Source organism: Strongylocentrotus purpuratus, unplaced genomic scaffold (assembly GCF_000002235.5).
Source record: "Strongylocentrotus purpuratus isolate Spur 01 unplaced genomic scaffold, Spur_5.0 spur5_scaffold_17, whole genome shotgun sequence".
NCBI classification, from domain to species: Eukaryota; Metazoa; Echinodermata; class Echinoidea; order Camarodonta; family Strongylocentrotidae; genus Strongylocentrotus; species Strongylocentrotus purpuratus.
Window position 1 is genome coordinate 29789208 of NW_022145602.1, and position 20299 is coordinate 29809506.

Below are 20299 nucleotides of genomic sequence, written 5' to 3' on the forward strand. Positions count from 1 at the left end.
AAGAGAGAGAGAGAGAGAGAGAGAAAGAGAGAGAGAGAGAGTGTGACAGATATTGTTAGAGGGGGTGAGAAAACAGAGCGAGAGAGAGAGAGAGAGAGAGAGAGAGAGAGAGAGGAAGAGAGAGAGAGACAGAGAGAGACAGTGACACTGGCAGAGACTGACATATAATGATAGAGGGAGGGAGGCAGAGAGTGAGGGAGACAAAGAGAAGGATGGACGGAGGGAAAGAAAAAAGAGGGAGGGAGAGAACATGAAGGAGAGAGGGAGAGAAAATGAAGGAGGGAGGGAGTGAGGGAAAGAAAAGGAGGGAGGGAGGGATGGAGAGGGAAAAAAGAGGAGGGAGGGATGGAGAGAAACAGAAGGGGGAGGGTGGAAGATTTTTGGCAAGGATTGGGGGCGGGGGGAGTGAGATAAAGAAAGCATTAGAAAGAGTGAGAAAGAGAGGAAAGAAAGACTCAAACTTGGCTAGATGTCAGAGACATACCCCAAGGGAAGCTTAAAACGGTCTTTTGGACTTTCATTCTAAGTCCTTGCCAACTCTGGTCAAATAGTACAAGTGAACAGAGTTCACACGCTGCCAATCTTTCCTCATAATACTATTTTGTTTTCCAGGTATAAACTCGTAGTTAATAACAAAGCTGTGGGTTATTATCTTTTTACAACACTTCCAGTCTAAACAACCACTAAAAACAGGCTATCATCAGGAGATTATTCCAGATATACTTATGACTTGAAAAATCAGTAGTGTGGTTGCAGACCTGTTTTGCATAGCATCCTCTTTTGTCAATCACATTGTAGTACATGTAGCCTATGTATTCTACATTGAGTATTCACAAGTGAAAACTACAAGAGGGTTTGGAATCTCTTAATGTAAATATGCCTAACATTGCTATGTACACAGTATTCAAAACCCATTAGATATGCCCAACCCTCAGGAATAGTATTTACTTTGGCGGATTGGTCACATGTATTCTCTTGTATTAATGTTTCTGGTGAGGTTCCCTTTTAATATGGTGAGCTGTTCTTTATGGCCTTTGGCTTTTGCAGAGAACATATTTACTTAGGACTGTAGCGTTTATTGGTTAGTAGTTTGCATATTGTATTTGAAGAGGAACATAGTAGACCTACCTAAGCCCACCCTTATCAAAATAATTGTGATTTATGGAACTATGATTGTACATGTTTTGAACATTGATAAATTGCTTTTTCAGGGTTTGAAGATATGTTATGACCTATTAATGTAGGCTCACCGTATGTTAGGCTAGTAATGCTGACAAGACATTCATAATAGCAGGACAAACTTATGAACTCATTTTTACATAGGATTATTCTCCCTATATCTCAACAAAATTGCTGTATACAATATCCATTTAGGCCTGATGTATACTCTCTTTATCTGACTTCATGCCATTCCTTAACACTCAGAGTGCCTCAGAGTATTTGATGTGTCAAAATCAATTATGGTTGAAGCCTTCATTCTTGCAATTTACTAGGAAAAAAGATGACCGGAATGAGGAAGTTGATATACTTGGTGCTAATCAAAGCATGTTTGAGAGCTAGAAGGGCATTGATTCAATGACAGAATCGGGCAGATTTCAGAGTGAATAAAAACTTGGTATTGAAATTCAGACTAGTATGCATACAGCATACTTGGCTCTTGTGCACATTGACAGTTGTGCACACATGCATAGATTGTGTATATTACATGCACACACACAGGATAGCCTACTGGGTTCTGATTGGGGGAGAGAGTCCAGCCTTGCACTCAAAACTTCTTTGATTGGCTGTTAAGAAAGGCAGCTTCATTTTGGTAGCCAATCAGAAACATGCATCTTGTGCTAGATGTAAGTTACAGCCCTGTATAATATTGCTCTGTGATCTAATGCTGTTCCAAGTTGTATGTGTTTGATCTCACTATTTGGAACTTTCATTTCTTCTTCTTGTTCTTCTTCTTACATTTGTTCTACTTCTTTTTGCAATGTCATCTATTGGATGAAATGCAGTATTTATTTTCAGATTAATACTCCCTCAGAGTGAAATGTCAAATAAAGAATACTATTACTACATACAGTTCAAAAACAATTTTCATTCATCTTTGCTTAAAATATATAATATCCTGCTGTATTAATATTGCAGCATATATGTAGTGCCATCATTGTTAATAATAATAGATTGGATGATATTCATTTCTATGAAGATCACTGTTAAAGTCACTGAATTGCCAGTGTATTTAGGGATATATCAAGATATCTCAGGATAGCTCTTGTAGGATTGAGAGTCATATACTTTTCTGCTTCTATTTTTTTTTCAAGAAAAAAGAAGTCCTCTGGCTTTACTGTTGTCAAGCTGTGTTAGGTAGGGCCTCGTCGAAACCCTTCTTTCTGGGCAATCTTAAGATTTCAAAGAATTTCTGTAGTCCATGGTTCTATCAATCTGTCCAACTTCTGAGGTTTCCACCTGTTTATCAATCCCTTTTGATCTATCGCTGTCACAATCTATCCATCTATCTATCCATCTATGCGAATGAGGTTTATGGTCCTAGTATCAAAAGGCTTTGTACTTTTTCAAACTTGCAAAATTTAACCTACTTCTGATCAGGTTAATTTGGACATAAATTTATCTTCCTTTGATTGTATCTCTTTGTATTCATCTGTCTTTAAATATCCTCTCCTCCTGTCTCTCTCTCTCTCTCTCTATCTTTTCTTTTTACCTTTGTATGCACTATCGCTTTAAAAAAACTTTAAGGAAACCCAATTTTAGGGCAAATGTAATACCTTATTGTGTTGCCCATAGAAATCATGTTTAGATGTAACAGTCACTGCAATGTTCTCACAATTTGATAGGTGAAGTGCTATGCTATTAAAATTGCATCTGTGTTAACTTTTGTGTGATGTTTAGCTTTAAACTGCACTATATCTATTTAAAAGGTTAACATTTCATTTATTTGTGTTTACAGTATAAAACCAAGAAAGGTTTGTTATTTGTCATTATACAGAAATCTTTCTCTCAATTGGAGTGCCCACTTCTTTGTAAACACATACCTGCTTGTATGAGTATTTTCCATACCATCAATTTATCTATGTAACCAGAGACGATACTAGTCCCTGATCAGATATTCTAAACTACAGACCTTCGCCGATCAAAACATACCGACATTGAGAACATATCATGTTCAGTTTTATAAGCCTATCCCATGGGAAGATAATATGATCTAGCGCAGTACAGAAGCAATTGAGTATGAGTATAGGGTTGTTTCCATTTCACTTTGATGTGTTGACATAGTCTTTAATGTAATTACTCTTTCAATAAGGAAGTAAGAAAGGTCAAAGGTCAGGATCATGACTATCATGATTTTGATGACTTGACTGTTCTTTGCTAATTTCTTCCCACGTTGATGAGGTAGATTTTACAGGAGAAAGATGCAATTATATATAGTTATGACTCTGTGATGTTGAAGAATTAATTTGTGATCACATGAAAGTACAGTGGGGTTGACTTTACTTATGTCTGAAATATGCTATAGAAATAACAAATCTTAGCAATAGTAAAGTTGTTAATGAGTGAAATAAGAATCCTGCAAGTAAAATTAAACTGCTTTATTAGGGCTAAAAAGACTGACCGCCCGCGTGACTGACAATGTTGGTCCAGTGGACCGTCTGAAAACTTGTGAGAAGGCCCAAAAGAGAGATTGTGGAGTAAATGACTTCAATCTTTGTAGTAATTGGAGCCATGTACGCCTACCTTTTCTCTCAATTCTGTCCCCCAAAATGTGACCACCTTTGAATGAAATGAATTGTTTTTCACGTGCTGCACAGTTAGGACCACTAGCCAAACCTCAAAATCAATCTTAACGGATATGGATTATATTTATAAATTCTTTGTTCTCATTATCAGTTATTTGCACCCACTCCCTCTCTTAACTTAATCCTTTACGTAGGTGTGCAAAGAAGCACATGGATTCTTATTAAAGCTAATTCTAATAGGACCATGAAAGTTCAGTTCAGAAGTCAATGGCTTCCTGTTTCCCCCTTCTTCTCTTAAGGTCAGCCGTAGATTGACCTCTTGTGATGGAAGTCACTGGAGGTCAAGTCCCACCAGGCCATTCAAAAATATGACCATAAATTGCTTTAATATTTTCTCAGCTCAAATTTCATATCCAGAAATTAGTGTAACACTTTTGACTATTTGAAGATATGCAATATGAAGCCAAAATGCTGTTATCAATAACTCCATCAGCAGCTTAAAACTAATACCTGTTTATCAATGAATTCATGAAATAGATTACATTAAGATGGATTAGGAAAAAATGAGATGAGAAGGGGAAAGAGAGAAAGAGAGAGTGAGAGAGAGAGAGAGTAAAATACAGTGATTTAGAAATACCCCCCCCCCCCCCAGAAAAAGGGAGAGAGAGAGAAAGATGAATAAATAAATTACAAAAACACATTGATTTAACTTTGGGTTTCATCTCATACAAACAGCTTTGTTAAATAATGCAATACAAGGATAGAGGGGAGGGCAGTTGTGGTTGAAGGGCACTTTTGAACTTTATTAACTACTGATTAATTTGTTTCCAATATTTCTGTCAACTCCAGTGCATTATAGACCAAAATCAGCTCTCAAAATATCATCTGATTGGAAACTTATGGACATTGACTTTGTTTTATAGTTAACGCCCTTCTGGTTCCAAACAGACGTAGTGGCTACATGCTGAGTACAAACTTGACATGAGTCTTTGGTTTCAAAACTTGACCCAACGTTTATGAAATCCATCTAATTACCTTCTAAGAACTGCATTAGATCTGACAATATACAAACTTTTCTTTCTTTCTCTCTTTCTTTCTTTTTACTTTCTTTATTTCATGTATTGCCTTCAAGTTTGAATAACATATGAAACTTGTTACACTTACTGACCAAGATCTAGACAGATTTAGACACCAATGAAAACAGAAATGTTGACAAGAAATTAGAGGGTATAAAGTTGAGGTCTGCATGCCCTCAAGAATTGAATCAGATTAATCTACTTTCCAATTAAAGAGAGAGTTTAGGTGATACGTGAATACTAAATACTAAGGAATACTAATAAACATATATATTATAGGGCATTATTCTGTGATGATGTTTGATTTAATTCACACTTTATTAATTTAAGCAAATGATTTTGTTTTAAATTCACAATGCAATGTTCTTGGGAAATTACAAGAAAGTTGAAAACTAAAGATGATCAACTTTCAGGTAACAAGGTTTACAAAGAAGATAATTTTAACTCATATTTTTTGTAGAATGTAAGGCCTGACATATTGTGATATGTGTTTATATAATATCATGACATGTTTAAAATCTATATTTCCAGGTACCAGTTAACTTTATCTGACTAATAGAATAAACTTTTTATATTGTTTTCACTTTCTGCTGAATAGAATACAATTCCATGAAGCTCAAATTCAAAGTGTGAAATAAAAAAAATGACCATGTTTTTAGAAAAAAATGGCAATAAGTTGTGGTCTCACAAGGTTGTCATTAAGTTGTTTAATAGTCATTTATGAGGTGTCCCATTCCATTATATTGATAGGCTGAAAATAGTGCAAACTTTGCAACATTCCATTATCTGTGACACGTTTTTATATTTCTTCAGATGAAAGTGTTTGTAAACTACATTTGTATTGAATTTCTTTTTAAGAAAGCTCTTTAGGAGAGAATTGAAAGATTTGTTATGATGATTGATATATATTTTACGATGTCTGCATCATAATTTCTATGGCCAACATTAACATAAACTGACTTTAATGTCACAAAAAGCAAAGGTTTAAAGTTTTGTTTTGGTAAAATGGTGCTGGTGGTCCCTCTCCTACTCGCTCATCCTCAGTCCTTCTTTCAAATCTCTCCTAAATAGCTTTCTTAAAATTTGGGCAAAGATAACACCCTTCAACTGCCAGACTATGGTAGCCCATTGGTTGGAAAAATCTGGACCAGCTGTTGAGCAAAATACAAAAATATTGCCCAATAGATGGTTGGGTTGACTATTGGCACAACATTGGGCAAAGTGTTGGAAAATATTGCCCAACCTTTTCACAGTGTAGTAGATCAACCAATACCAAGTTATTTGTCAGAAGTTGTTTTACAGGAAATATTGGATATTTATCTGGAAATACTTAATGCCAGCTCCCACTCATGATGTTTAAAAAAGGAAGAGTATTTTTTCCTTCGGTATTTCTTTCAAAAGTTCAAATCATGTTTACTTGGAACCTTTGAAGGAAATAGGCAAGATTGTTTGTTTCCCCTCCGATAAAAGCCAGAATAGTGTAAACTTGTATGTTTTGAGATATCAACCTTCTTGCTTTCCACAGGTGACTGTCATTTCACCAGTGACCCACTTTCTTTGCTTTGTACTAACTTGTTATCGCATATACCTTGTGCAGTTGATACTAGCTATGTTTGCACAGCGCTACCGTAGTTTCAAACTTTACGTTTCAGAGTTTTAAACAATGACCAACTGTCAATGATATGGGTTCACACGACACAAAACAACAAGTGCTAGAGGTAAACTGTTAAGTTGGCAAAAGCTCAATTTATAACCAACAGCCCACTTGAAGGTTCATACAGGACCAAAGCAATGACTGCTTGAGGTTTCAACCACAAGCTGACTAGTATCCGTTGTAACTAGAAGTTGGTAAAACATTGGAGTTAATTGTATCCACACAGTACATAACGATAGTGAGGGCACCCAACTATTTATACTTTTTGTTAATCATACAATTATTTGTGGTTTAAAACTTCAAGTACACTTAAAGGCCCAAATTCACAAAGGAGGTGTGTCAACAATCCTAGGTTTATGGGCGTCATATGATGCGTTTTGACGTTGAAACGCCTCAAACCTCCTTTGTGAATTTGGGCCAAAGTATCTCAAACCATGAATGTGCCCATTCTGCATCTATAAGGACCTTAACCCATTGACTACTGGCTTTCCTTGATTCCCATAGTCATCCCATTCTGTAGGCAGTTGGTTAACTACAAGATAACCAGGAGCTAATCTCTATAGACTGCTGTGTGAACCTAACTATAACCAGGAGCTAATCTCTATAGACTGCTGTGTGAACCTAACTATAACCAGGAGCTAATCTCTATAGACTGCTGTGTGAACCTAACTATAACCAGGAACTAATCTCTATAGACTGCTGTGTGAACCTAACTATAACCAGGAGCTAATCTCTATAGACTGCTGTGTGAACCTAACTATAACCAGGAACTAATCTCTATAGACTGCTGTGTGAACCTAACTATAACCAGGAACTAATCTCTATAGACTGCTGTGTGAACCTAACTATAACCAGGAACTAATCTCTATAGACTGCTGTGTGAATCTAACTATTATTGCTATTCATCCAAGTTTGTCTTTAGTTGCAACACGTACTGAATCGATACCTTGATTTAATCTGACATTTGAAGTGACCCGTTTAAATGACCGTCAGTGGCGAAAGCCAGAGGGACAAAAGGAAAACTAAAGAGAATGACCAATCGCCAAAACAAGGAGGAATAAACGCTGGCTGCTTTCAGAGAATTGTATCCCCTTGGCAATGAAATTTGAAATTCTTTGTAGAATTGAGTTATAATTCATCACCCTAAGAGTACACATATTTGGTAGTTGAACTCTGTTTCTTGTTCTTTTCAAACCTAAATTCTTGGCATGCTGAAAATCTTATTTGAAATTCCATAAAAATACCATTAATTCATATAGCCTTTTTATGAGTATTCTACAAAATTAATACTAAGAACATTTTTCTTTTCCATATCATGAGCTTGAAGAGGTCACAACCTTTCTATCTGTCATTCCAATAAACTTAATACAGGAATGACCTGGCTCCTGTTAGCAATTAGTTCAATCGATTTTAAATCTTTTTGGAAATTACAGTCAAAGCCAGTAGACTGCACACTTCACCTAAACATCATGCATTATTGTTTCATAATACTAACATTTGTCTATTTTCATTCATACTGTCTAAATGACTTTTCCAAACAAGATTGTAGTCTCCTTGGCACGCCCCTACCTGACCTGCATAATATTGACCTTTCCAATGCGATGACGTACGGTGAGGGAAATGTGACTATTCCCCGAGCAGTGAGCTAGTAGCGCGTTCAGTTGACTTTAGATGCTAAGCTGTCTGTAAACTCAGACTTGTGTGGACCACCAAGTACAAGGACATCTAATAACTATTACTTTTGAAGTAATTGTTTGGGACTTTAACAAAAATTCCACTGTCTAATTGTACATGAGATCAAAATATTTATAATTGTTCCATCCTATAGAAAAAGTGCTCAAGAGCATTTAAGAGCATTGTGTTCATTTTTAATGATGAAAAAACTCCTGAGAAAGAAATAGAGGAATATAAAGAGATATAGAAAAGGAAAGAAGTAGACTTTGTTTGGATCAAGCTTGACCAGCCATATAGTGAAACACGTTATGACAGACATGAATGAATAAGTATTTTAAAAACATAAAAACCCTGAGTCACAACAAATATAAGCCTGTTCTTTGTTAAAACTGTCTGATGCAGCTCCCTCGAGGGTTGTAAAATGTCATATTCAGGACTTTGTTAGGAAAACAGGATAAAGATTAATTTTTGAATGAGTAACGCAGCAAGTCATATTTGAAGGATTGCTGGGTATAGTCCAGCTATGATTCTTACGAGCACTGTCAATCTAGCAGTAGCATGTTTATTGTTGTTTCACCATAGCTTTATAGTAACACCACAGCATGATCCTTCAATACCCAAAGGTGAAGCTTATGTAGCAATTTTAGCACCCAACCCAAGAAAAAAATGAAAAATAGAAGTAAAAGGAAACATATCATATCATTCAATTTAAATGTCCATATTTTCCAAAATTGTGTAAGCTGCCTGCTTTAAGTAAGCAAAAACAAACAAAAACAAAAAAACAAAAAAAACAAAGCAAAGCAAAGGAATAAAAAAAAAAACATATGAATTCAAAACATGTATTAAGCTGCCTCAATCAGATAAATAACAGGTGTACAAAATTTTAGGCCTAGATGGATTCAAGAAATCTATAGTTTAAAGGTATTACAAAGTTTTGGTATGGGGTTATGAATTTGGTTCAAATAAACATATTGGAAGCATATGCGATCCTACAATATACATTGATCGTGGTCGCGGTTGAAATCGAGTCTAGTTATGAAATTGTAAATAATAAACTCTTTATGTGGTATAGCTCCCTCTCAAGGTCAAGATATTAATTTAGCAAATGAAACAATGTTTCTTGACTGAAATCGACCGATTAGCTATTCTCGTTTGGAAATTTTATATCCCAACTACATATTCTGAGATTTTCATGGTCGCAGCTACGATTGTATCCGGCCATAGGCGCTATTTGAAATTTATCAATATTTACCGGGAGCACCGGTAAATTGTTATATTCAATTTTTCTCGAAAACAGAAGTGTTTTAGGGGCTATTTTTTTTAGTGCTTATAATACATCCACAGGGGCATCCAAATATATCAAAATTGTAAAGATTCACTATCCACCCAATTTTCAAAATTTCCCAAAACTTTGTATTACCTTTAACCTTTAAATATATTTTAATATCATGAATTTGAGGCAAAGGGACAGTATATATTCTTCAAAATGTGTCTAAATCCAAAATACTGGTATACACAAATAATAGATTGCTTCCATCATAAGTATATGTTACTTTCAACAATATTCCCTCCCCCTCCCCCTCCCCCCACAACCACACCCACAACAAACATCATTACATTTCCTTTGAACCACCAATATTCTAAAGAACATTAATGTTCATATAGCACCAGGAGATGAATTGCACTGTTTCTTCATGCAGGTCAGAATAAACTTGGTCTTTCCTTTATAAAAAATGTGCAGAAATAGTTATTTCCTTTCATAAATTTAATGCCAGCGACCTTCGAAGTTGTTTTGGTTGAAATATACTTCGTGTTTTTTTCCTTATATAAACTGATAAATCTTCCATAATTCTTTCATCAAAACATGAATATAACAGCTGATAGGTATACAGCTAGCCTGCTTTCCTTCCCCACTTAGGTCCCAAGCTAGTCATAAAGTTATTTTATGATGTAAGTCCATTGTTTTAATAGAGTCCTGTGGGAACTCATCAATTCCAACAGGTTTATATTCATGAATCATATCAAATACATCTTCACACTGTATTCTCCCATTTTGACTCCTAGAAAATCTAAAAACAAATATAAGCCAATTATTTGAAATATAATTTATTTAACTGTTTAAAGCTTAATTTAAATGGATTTCTGACACAAATAGAAGAACTGGTTGATTTAAAGTGGGGCAAAAATAACTAGGATATTGTAGGAGGTTGAACAAAGTTTCACCAGCAAACATATCTTACATGACTGTGAGATAACATTTAAAATGCCTGTGCTTCCCATTACACTGTCTCACTAAATATTTATATTTTTGTTCATTCATCATTACTTCTGCATTGCTACTTCTTATAGAAATGATATGAATGATTTACCATTGTGAATGGGGAAAATTATGTTTTTTGAAAGAATAGATGATGTTTCATTTGGAATTATTTATCTAGTAAAAATGATGTCTGATTTCTAATTCAAGTTTTTATGTGTTCATTTGTTTTAAAATCAATACCTTTGTTATATGTATAGTTTGATAGCTCACTGTTGGCTGAAAAAGGCATTTCTTAAGTCATTTCTTTGACTTAAATACTCATCCCGAATGTCTTTTTGATATCTTAATGAAACATTTTCTTTTTGTGTGATTCCTTTCAGCTTGGATGATAGCAGCTCCATCTCCAGCGGAATAAGTGACACTATAGCTGAGATCAGCACGGACGATAACGTGACCGGCTCATCCAGAAACTCCTGTGACTCCTCCAAGAATCTTGAGCTTTGTGGAGAACCCATCTCGCTAGACAGTCTCTCCCTTGTCAAGGCAGCCACTGATAAAAATGCCCACCGAAAATCTTCGTCGCCTCGGCGCGAGAAGAAGAATGGAGACGGTGGAGCCAGCAGCAAGGTGAATCGGTCGAAACATACGTCAAAGGACGGTAAGATGGAGGAAAGCAATGGGAAAGGAAGACAGGGGAAGGCGAGAACTGTCACAGAAGGAGGGGGAGAGAAAGAAGGAGGGGGAGCACGAGGTGGTAATCGGTCTGGAGAGCCACCTAGGGGTCAGGCTCAAGGGGCGTCGTCGGGTGCCCACCCACCTCAGGGTGGTCCTCCTAGCTGGCAGAGAAGCTTGGATAGGTTACAGGTCAAGCATAGGCAGCAGTTTGGGCGTGACCCCAACTTCCTGATGCGAGTGTCACCTGGAGGACGGATTGGAACAGTGACAGGTAACCCTGGCGCAGAGAGGAAAGACCCTAGGAATGACCCTAGGAATGGACAAGGGATTGTCCAAAGAGGGAATGGGGCTGAAGCCCACAGGACTGGAAACGCCCAGTTTGGGTTTGGATATAGGAGACAACCAGTTCAGCATGCACCTGGACAAAGAACTCCTGGGTCTAACGGTAGTAGGATTGGTGGTAATGGCCAGCAAAGGCCTACAAATATCAGGACAGGAAGCCTACCAAGATCGGGAAAGGCTAGTCTTGAAGGATCACTGTCTGCTTCGGAGAGTCTTAGTTCTGAACGGCAGCGTTCGCCTCGCAGCTCTGAGTCACATTACATGAGGACTAGTGATAAATCACCAAGAGGTGAGGGAACAGGTGGCAGGAGCTCAAAGGTTACTAGTCCTGGAAAACTGGATGGCTCAGGGATTCAATCTCCAGGGGAAGGACTACGTTATGGCTCCCTCAAACGCAGCCAGATAAAGACTCATGGCCAGATTGCTCGGCACATCATGCAAGAACTGAAGAGTGGTTCATCATCCGGCCAAATAGACGCCAAGAGCAAGTCACAAGCTCTTAAGAATTTGTTCGGAAGAGGAACTCGCGACTCAGGAATCGAAGACACTATCATAACCAACCCGCACGCACAATTCTGCAAAGATAATACAGTCCTAGACATGAGCAATAGGCATGGTACAATGAGCGACAGTGAACACAGTATGTCTTACATAACTAGTCCTCAAAGTATGCGAAGACGCTCACAGAACGCTTCACTCAACGATAGCTTGTTAAAAACCTCACCATTCTCAGACTCTCCTCCAAGATACAGCGGTTATGTCAGCGACGGTTATGCCTCTATAAATATCGGTGGCATCTCTTCCCTCCATACGGCTGGCATCAACTCTCCATATCTACGTAGCAACAATAACCGTGCCAACGCAACCAGCATGAAGCAGTCGGACAGCATGGAGTCGATCGAGTCCAACACATCCAGCGCAATGAGCATCTCCAGCCACGCTGCCAGTGAGCGCTACGGCCCCACCCAGCCCCACCCCTCGGCATCAGTCATGCGAAGTAACAGCACTAGGTCTGCCTTCTCAGAGAAGTCTCACAGGACAAACCAGGGACTTACTGAGAAGGACCTGGAGGATATGGCTTGGCTCAGGGCAGGGAACTTTGGATTGCTGTCAGGCGAGAAGAGCGGGCAGATCTCACCGACAGGGTCTACTGTCTCTCAACCTCCCATTGGCTACTTCCCGGCTGCATCCTCAGCCATCAGGTAAGTGTCTTTCCTCCTGCAGGGGGGTGTGTCACAAAGATTCAAAGTCGAACTTAACTCTAAGTTGGACTCAAATCTTATGGAGAGCCATTTGTAGCGTCATGATGAAATGTATTCAAAAGCAAAAATTCAAGAATTTTAGACTTTTCATAAGCTCCACATCAAGAACAAGAAATCTCCATGATCATAGAAAATTGTATGCCTTTTAAAATAACTTTTACAAAATTTGTTCAAGGATGCTAATGGCTTTCCATAATTGTAAAGTCCAACTTAGAGATAGGTTCAACCTAGGATCTTTGTGAAACACCCCCTGGTCTGACATTTACTCTGCTGATATTGCTCACTTGCTCTATGCTTGATGTTGGTCAAGGTATAAGGTTAAGTTTGGGGTTATAATCAGGCTCTATATTAGGTTTAGTGTGAGAATTAGATAGCGTGGGGGGTCAAGGGGCAAGTAGTGTAAGACATTGACCCCAAAGTGAATGTCACCAGAGCAGTGTCATACGCTTCTTACTTCTGTCTTTATGTAAGTGGGAGAAGGAACACTGGTAATTCTTTTTAAGTTCATGTGTATAACCTGCATGATTATATGACATATAATTGATGTATAGTTACGGTAATCAGTCAGTTCCAAGTCCAAAAATTTTCATTAAAAATGTGAATGTACATCCAACGCTGTAAAGTAAATAAAAAAATGAATTTATTTCTTTTTAATGGACATATATGCCTTGCCAAGAAATGGCTATGATAGATATTGGCAATGAATTGACAATAAATGTTAGCTTTAATTTGATGGAAGCAAATAAAAGTTTTTTTACATACAATATATCTCTAGATAAAGCATATTCTTCTTTTTGTTCATTGTGTTAGACCATGTTTTTGTCTTATGTTTTATGTATTACATGTTATACCAATGAAAAACAAATTTCTGTATTATATTATGGACAATAAAATCTTGAATCTTGAATCTTGAATCTTTACACATGGTACCCATTATTTTTGTTATTGTTGGTAATTAATTACATTATTATTTATTTACTTTGTTTTCTTGGTTTGTTTTCTTTGGGTTTAACCTTCAGTTCTACTACCTCAATGGTCCGTTCCAATAGTATGTCTGCCAATGCCTTCACTCAACCCTTCACCAACAGAGGGCGTAATGGTTCTGTGTCGCTGGATGAACGTCAGCGCGCTGCTCTCAGCATGAGTGGGTTGAGTAACGATGGCGCTGAGGAACTTAACGGATCTTCACTGTCCCTCGTCTCTACCTCCTCATCACTCTACTCAACGGTAAGAAACGTGCTTAGAACACTTTGACTCTTTCTTAAAGCTAATCTTGAGCTCTAGTGTGGGCACCGTATGTCGAGAGAACATTGCTATAATTCATTCTGGATTGTTTATCCTGCAGTAAATTTATTGTTTGAACCAGTAAAATAAAATAAAAACTTACTGGAAATCATCTTCAATAAAAACCATGACTCTCATTTGCACATACGGATTTATATAGTGCTTAATACGGAATAATCTCTTTATGCGCTTTACAGATATTATTCCTGTCATCAGATTCATTCACACACAATGTGCACCATCTCCACTCCCTGGGGAGTATTCCTACCATATAGTCACTGTGAGGACATATGGCAATTACTAACACAGATGCTTTTGTCATCCTACCGGGTCCCCATTTCTCTCTTGGGTATTGAGTGGCAAATGTAGATTACTGCCTTGCCAAAGGACATTAGTGCCGTGTCAGGGATCGAACCACTCCCTGAAAATTTCAAGTCAAGTGCATAAATCACTTGACTACAAAAATTTAAAGTCGTTGAATAGGTAGATCAAATATAAAGGCTTTGTAAGATCATCAAAACCATGTCTAAATCATTAGTTATTTAATATATATTGCCGAATATTAGAAATTGAGAATTAAAAGATGTGCACATTCAGGGCAGGACATTTTATGAATTGCTCATACCAATTACTGAAATTCAGTCTTTTCATGACATTAGAACTTATGGAAAGATAAACCAATAACAAATGTTGTGAGCATAAGAGTGCTCAAGCATATCAGGTATTATTATTATTATTAAAATGATGAAAAGGTATTCTTTTCTACTTTTGCTTCTTGACCCTCTCTTGACCCTCTCTTGACCCAGGCTGAGGACAGAGCAGCAGTAGAGATCAGAAGACTCAAGAGAGAGCTGGAGAGAGAGCAAGGACGGGTTGGTAACCTATCATCACAACTCAACAATAATGTAAGTCAAATTCAATGTTTCCCATCCTTCTACCCCATTTCGTGCTCTATGTGTCTTCCTTTTGATCAAAGTCATCATATCGATACATTTTCTGTGTGCAATCTGTACTTTTTGTCTGAGTTGTGTGTTGGTGTGTGTGGGAGGATGTGTTGTTTCCTCATATGATGAAGGTTTGAATTAAAATGTGTTTCATGAATATATGAAAACAGATACCGGTTTATAAGTGATAGAAAAAGCCTAGGACTAACATTAACCTTCCTATTCAAAACATTTTCACATCATTTGAGCTTCAGTTATACTAGCTATTAAGCAGAAACAAAATCTGAAAATCACAAACAAACCAGCTCACAAATCAAATAAACAAGTCTTTAAATGTCATTCATGCGGTAGAAATAACATTTTACAAAAAAGAAATGTACTTAAGTTTGTTTCTCCCAATCATAATAATACAATACAAATTGCCTTCCCTTGTGGTGAATGTTCCTGACATAGAGCAAAGTCTAGGATCCTCAATTATGTTTGGACTGGTAAGTTATCTGCTGCCATCTGGAGTTGAGAAATATATATGATGTGAGGGACTGATTTGTCTTGAGTCATGTAGAGCAAAGAGAACTTTATATTTGTTCAATGGAAGGATTGAAGCAGTGAAGTTTTGCAAAAAGGTTTTTCCAAAGTATTGTTGTTTCAAGGTTTATATGATTATATAACAGAATAAGTTGCAGGAACATGAAAGTGTTTAGAATACATGGTTTCTAATGACTGAATAATGGCTGGGGAGTAAGTCATGCAATTCAGACCACTAAAGCCTTGTTGGTTGCATCGTCACTTTAAGATGAAAGGAAAATCGTTGATATTGCTATTCTATTGAACATATTGCAAATATAAATTCAATTCATGTACATCATGGTTACAAATGGTATCTAGTTATAACTAGAACAAGTAACATTATCACTAACAAATATTGGCCCAACTTGATGAAAATGCTGTAACTAGAATAGGAAAATAGCAATATTGGACTTTGATGGAATAAGACATAATGCAAGAAATGTGTGGTAGTTGAAGTAGATATTAAATGTATGCTCTTTCAGGTTTCTATTGGTTTTCTGAATTTGCATGCAAAGGTTTCCAACTGTTCTTTAAGTAAGCCTAGTTATCTTAACACAGGAAAGTGTGTGCCTTACAAGCCATAATTGCATACATAATAACTCAGGAACATACAATGCCAAGTAGCAAAGTAATTACATTCTGCTCCCCGTTTAGTTGAACTGCAACCAATTTTGTTATGAGATTTATGTTCCACTGCAATGTCCACAAATTTAATTTTAGATATACGATAGTCTGTTAGTCTTCCCTGGACATGGCCTAGTGTTCAGGCAGAACAAGTTATGTTTTACTTTAAATGAGACCTTGTTGGACAAGTGTAGAGATTATGTGTCATCTGCCCTTGTTCTTGTCTTGTCTTTATGTTTAATAGAGGGGGTGAAAATATAGTCTACATGTGTATGTAGTCTTTTGATTCGATCATACTCATTATTGCAGAGGCTATCAGAGAAATTAAAACTCATTTTGCCTTGAAGTCAAGCTAGATTTGGTAGTAATCTCTCTCTTAGAGGTATGTCATATAGGCCAGGCATGAGACAGGCTGGGTCCATGGCATTACAAACATTTCAAGAGATTTACGATAGCTCTATCCACACTGGGTATTTATTATCATCTTGAACTTCCTACTCATACATAAGTTTATTTTTTGGGAGCAATACTCTGCAGAAAATTCCCAACTTGTACAAACTTATCAAAAGTTCTGAAAGATAACAAATTGCAAGCACATAAGTATTTAGCTCCACTTCTGACCTCCTAGTTTTGTATTTTATCCATTAGGCATTAATTCATGAACTACAACAAAGTTCTTTTTGGCTCTTAGCGGATGATATCTGTCTAATTGTAATAGCTCTATGTGACAATTGGACAATTTTAACATTTCACGAAGAAATATTCTTGATTTAATATGGATGTATGAATATCACTATCACTATCAATATTACCACTCTCCAAGCATTACAAAAAGATTTTCAGAGACAATTTAACAATTGTGAACTTATTTTTCTTGAAGTTCACCTTTATGTAGACACAGCTCATTTGAAGAGATTTAGAGATGACATATGATGGGGAAGAGCAGTTGATGTGTTTATGGCTGGTGAATACCATAGAGGGGCCATGATGACTGGTATAGGGGGAAGGATGCAGCCCAGTTCATAGGCAGGGCACTTGGACGTTTAGAGATGGGCAGAGGAGGAGGAGGAGGAGAGGGAGAGAAGGAGAAGGAGAGAAGAAGGGGAGGAGGGGAGAGAGGGGCCATGATGACTGGTATAGGGGGAAGGATGCAGCCCAGTTCATAGGCAGGGCACTTTGATGTTTAGAGATGGGCATAGTATAGGATGAATAAAACTGAAGTGGAGAAGGAGATAGGAGGAGGAGGAGGAAGAGGAGAGAGGGGCCAAGATGGTACGGGGAAAAAGATTAAGATGAATATTACAAGAATGACACAAAAAATATTGCCAATACAAGTCAGAAATTGAGACAATGAATATTAAAATGGGGAAAAAAGCAAAGAGAAAACTGAATGAGGGATAATTAGCAGAAATTTCTGACTGCAACTCCAAATGCATTGCACGTCAGTATCTCAAGGTATAAAAATCACTTGCTTGATATAATTTTATTGTATTAGACTTCAATGTATCTACGTTACCCTGGTATATGTATGTCAAATTTCAGAATTGAATACAAGAACTTACTTTGACCTGATATTATACTGTAAAGCAAACTAGCTTGCCCTATTTATACAATCATCATTTACTTACAATGATAAGTTATTGTTAATAATAGTATATATCAGTCAGAGTGTTTGAACAACTGATAAAAGAGTGATAAGTAAGCTAAAGTATTTGAAAGACCACAATACACACTGTGCAAACAGATTAACTGTGCATTTGTAAAGCTATACACAGTAACCTGTATTTTGCATTTTGAGAGCCAGAGGGGTGTTGATTCTGTATTCATTTTGATTAAACTCAAGTCAGACATTTATGGGGCAATTTAAGTTCAGTGCCTTGAAAGTTACACTCCCCATATGACCTGGTTAAGAGTGCAGTAAAATAATTTGGCCTGCTGTGAAAATTTAGGACACAAACCACAGATCTGATTGATTCTGACACCAAAAACTGTCATAATTTATGATGGAATGTCAGTTTCACACAGGCTGAAAGAGGCTCGTAAAACATAAGTATGGATATTGTTTGGCAATATTATTGAAATTTGTAAGATACCCCGCTGACTTTATTTTCCTTAAATGTTAGAAATGTGTGACAGGAATGAAAGATGTGAGGCATGGGTTTAACTTGTTTTTATGTTTTTGATCAGATTGAAACATAATTGGAAATAGGACTTTATGATGTAATATGTTGTGATAAAGTATGTGTCTTTTGAGAGTAACCTCTATCTCTCTCTCTCTCTCTCTCTCTCCCTCTCTCTCTCCTCTCTCTCCCTCTCTCTTTCTGTCTATCCCTCTCTTATTGATGGTAGCACATTTCTATGTTTGTATGCCCCATATTTGTATTCAGGCTGCAGATATATTACTTTTTTCAGCCGTAGGCTCAAGTTAATATATGTCTGCATTGGTCACTTCCCTCAAAACATGAATGAATTAAACCATCTCAAAATAGATCTTTGGATCCTGTAATGATTTTCATGAATGATTTAGGGAGTAAGAGTAAGAGAGAGAGAGAGAGAGAGACATAAACACCTTTAGGTATTCCTTTTACTCTCACTCATATATCAATGTTATTAGCTATCATATTGAGAGCCCTAGGGTTTAATATGTGAGCGAATACCAAATCATAATTGAATAGATTTGAGGGATATAATTCTACCAACCCAAGAGTATTCTTCAAAATCAGACACCTGTTTAGTGACAAGTAAATGTATCATATTGAATTGTACATCAAAATAGTGCTTCTTGGGGAAAAATATGTGTGCTTAAATATTACAAGACTCCTAGAGCAATACAGGACCATGTCTGGGCTTTTTCAAACATATTTTGGATTAATTTTCATCTTGTTAGACGTAATAAAGCCTGAATGTCAAGCCTAGCAGGCCTGCAAACTGGTGGGGGGTTTTAAGTCTATTGCTTTTGGGGAGTCAATTGTGTGTGTGTGTGTTGTCACTCGCAAGTGTTTGATCTTCGTAAAAGGACCAGCCCACTTTGCCTTTCCACGGAATTCCCTTCTATTGTATATGCTTATCTGTATGTGAAATGCATTCATTCTTTATTCCAAAGTGGATGATCGAGATAAATTGATGCACCTTGTGTTTTGAGTCTGGAATGATCCTACTTGGAATGCTTTACGGAAAACACTGCCCGAATAATGGATATCGAGACGTGAAGTTGTGCGATTATTTTGAGAATCAATACGCTTGACCTTCTTACAAAGCTGATGGATTAAGCGTCTTTTTGGGATTGATTTGTTCCACGAAGCATCGATATGATTTGGATTAGAATCCGATCAGATTTGAGGTAATAATTGAGCTACATATCTGAAAGGCTTTGGGCATATGATGTGCATTTTGGTTTAATCCAGCGGATTCCATGTCTTTGTTTGATATATACCACTCTTGTATTGCATTGTTGAGATTCTAGGTAGTTGATGATGTGGTGAAACCCACACTCTTGCAGGTATGCTGTATTGATGATAGGATGAATGCATTGTTTGGATCTTGTGGTGTGCTGAAATCAAGGTAGACATGTAAAATCTCAAACGGTGATGGATATGAATATATATATATATATATATATATATATATACCGGTATATCATCTGTTTGGAGCCAGAAGGGAGCTATACACTTTAACACAGAGTTAATGCCCTTTTGGCTCTGAACTGATAATACCTGTTTGCTTTTATATATGCCTCATGGTCTATTTGTTTGGAAAGCAACATTATGCTTGTAGCACTTGAAGCATGTATTTGTGCAGCTTCTTTATTTAACTAGGAATTTTCAAGTATTTACAGAAGGTATGATGCATTTCATGCTATAAAACTGACTAAACAAAACCCCTCTTTATTTGCAACACTGCATTAAAAAAGCAGAACGTTTTATGAAAGAATGTATTCTTCCACCAAGACACATTATAATCCTTATTTATGCACATAGTCACTCCCTGCCCTGAAATTGGTAACTAATTTCTGAATCTATTTACAAATTGAAAAGGAAGGGAATTGCATGTTCAGTTTGCTTCAGCTATTAAAGATCCTCAGGCCGTTGTGATCCAGTATGTGCGCTAACAACATTTGCTCTGAGCTTAATGTAGCCAAAGATAACAGGGTGGGGTTTTCATTTGGTTTGGGGTGGTTAGAATTAGGTATAGCAT

The 20299-nt window shown here is 36.9% G+C and overlaps 1 protein-coding gene across 1 annotated transcript; it reads left to right on the forward strand.

The window, feature by feature from the left end:
• The first annotated feature begins 10779 nt into the window (after positions 1-10779).
• On the forward strand, positions 10780-15240 carry LOC115924988 (neuron navigator 2-like). The gene is made up of 3 exons (XM_030988080.1): positions 10780-12626; positions 13706-13913; positions 14777-15240. The coding sequence occupies exons 1-3, from the start codon at positions 11071-11073 to the stop codon at positions 15038-15040; spliced, it is 2028 nt and encodes a 675-aa protein (XP_030843940.1). The 5' UTR covers positions 10780-11070; the 3' UTR covers positions 15041-15240.
• The last annotated feature ends 5059 nt before the right edge of the window (positions 15241-20299 follow it).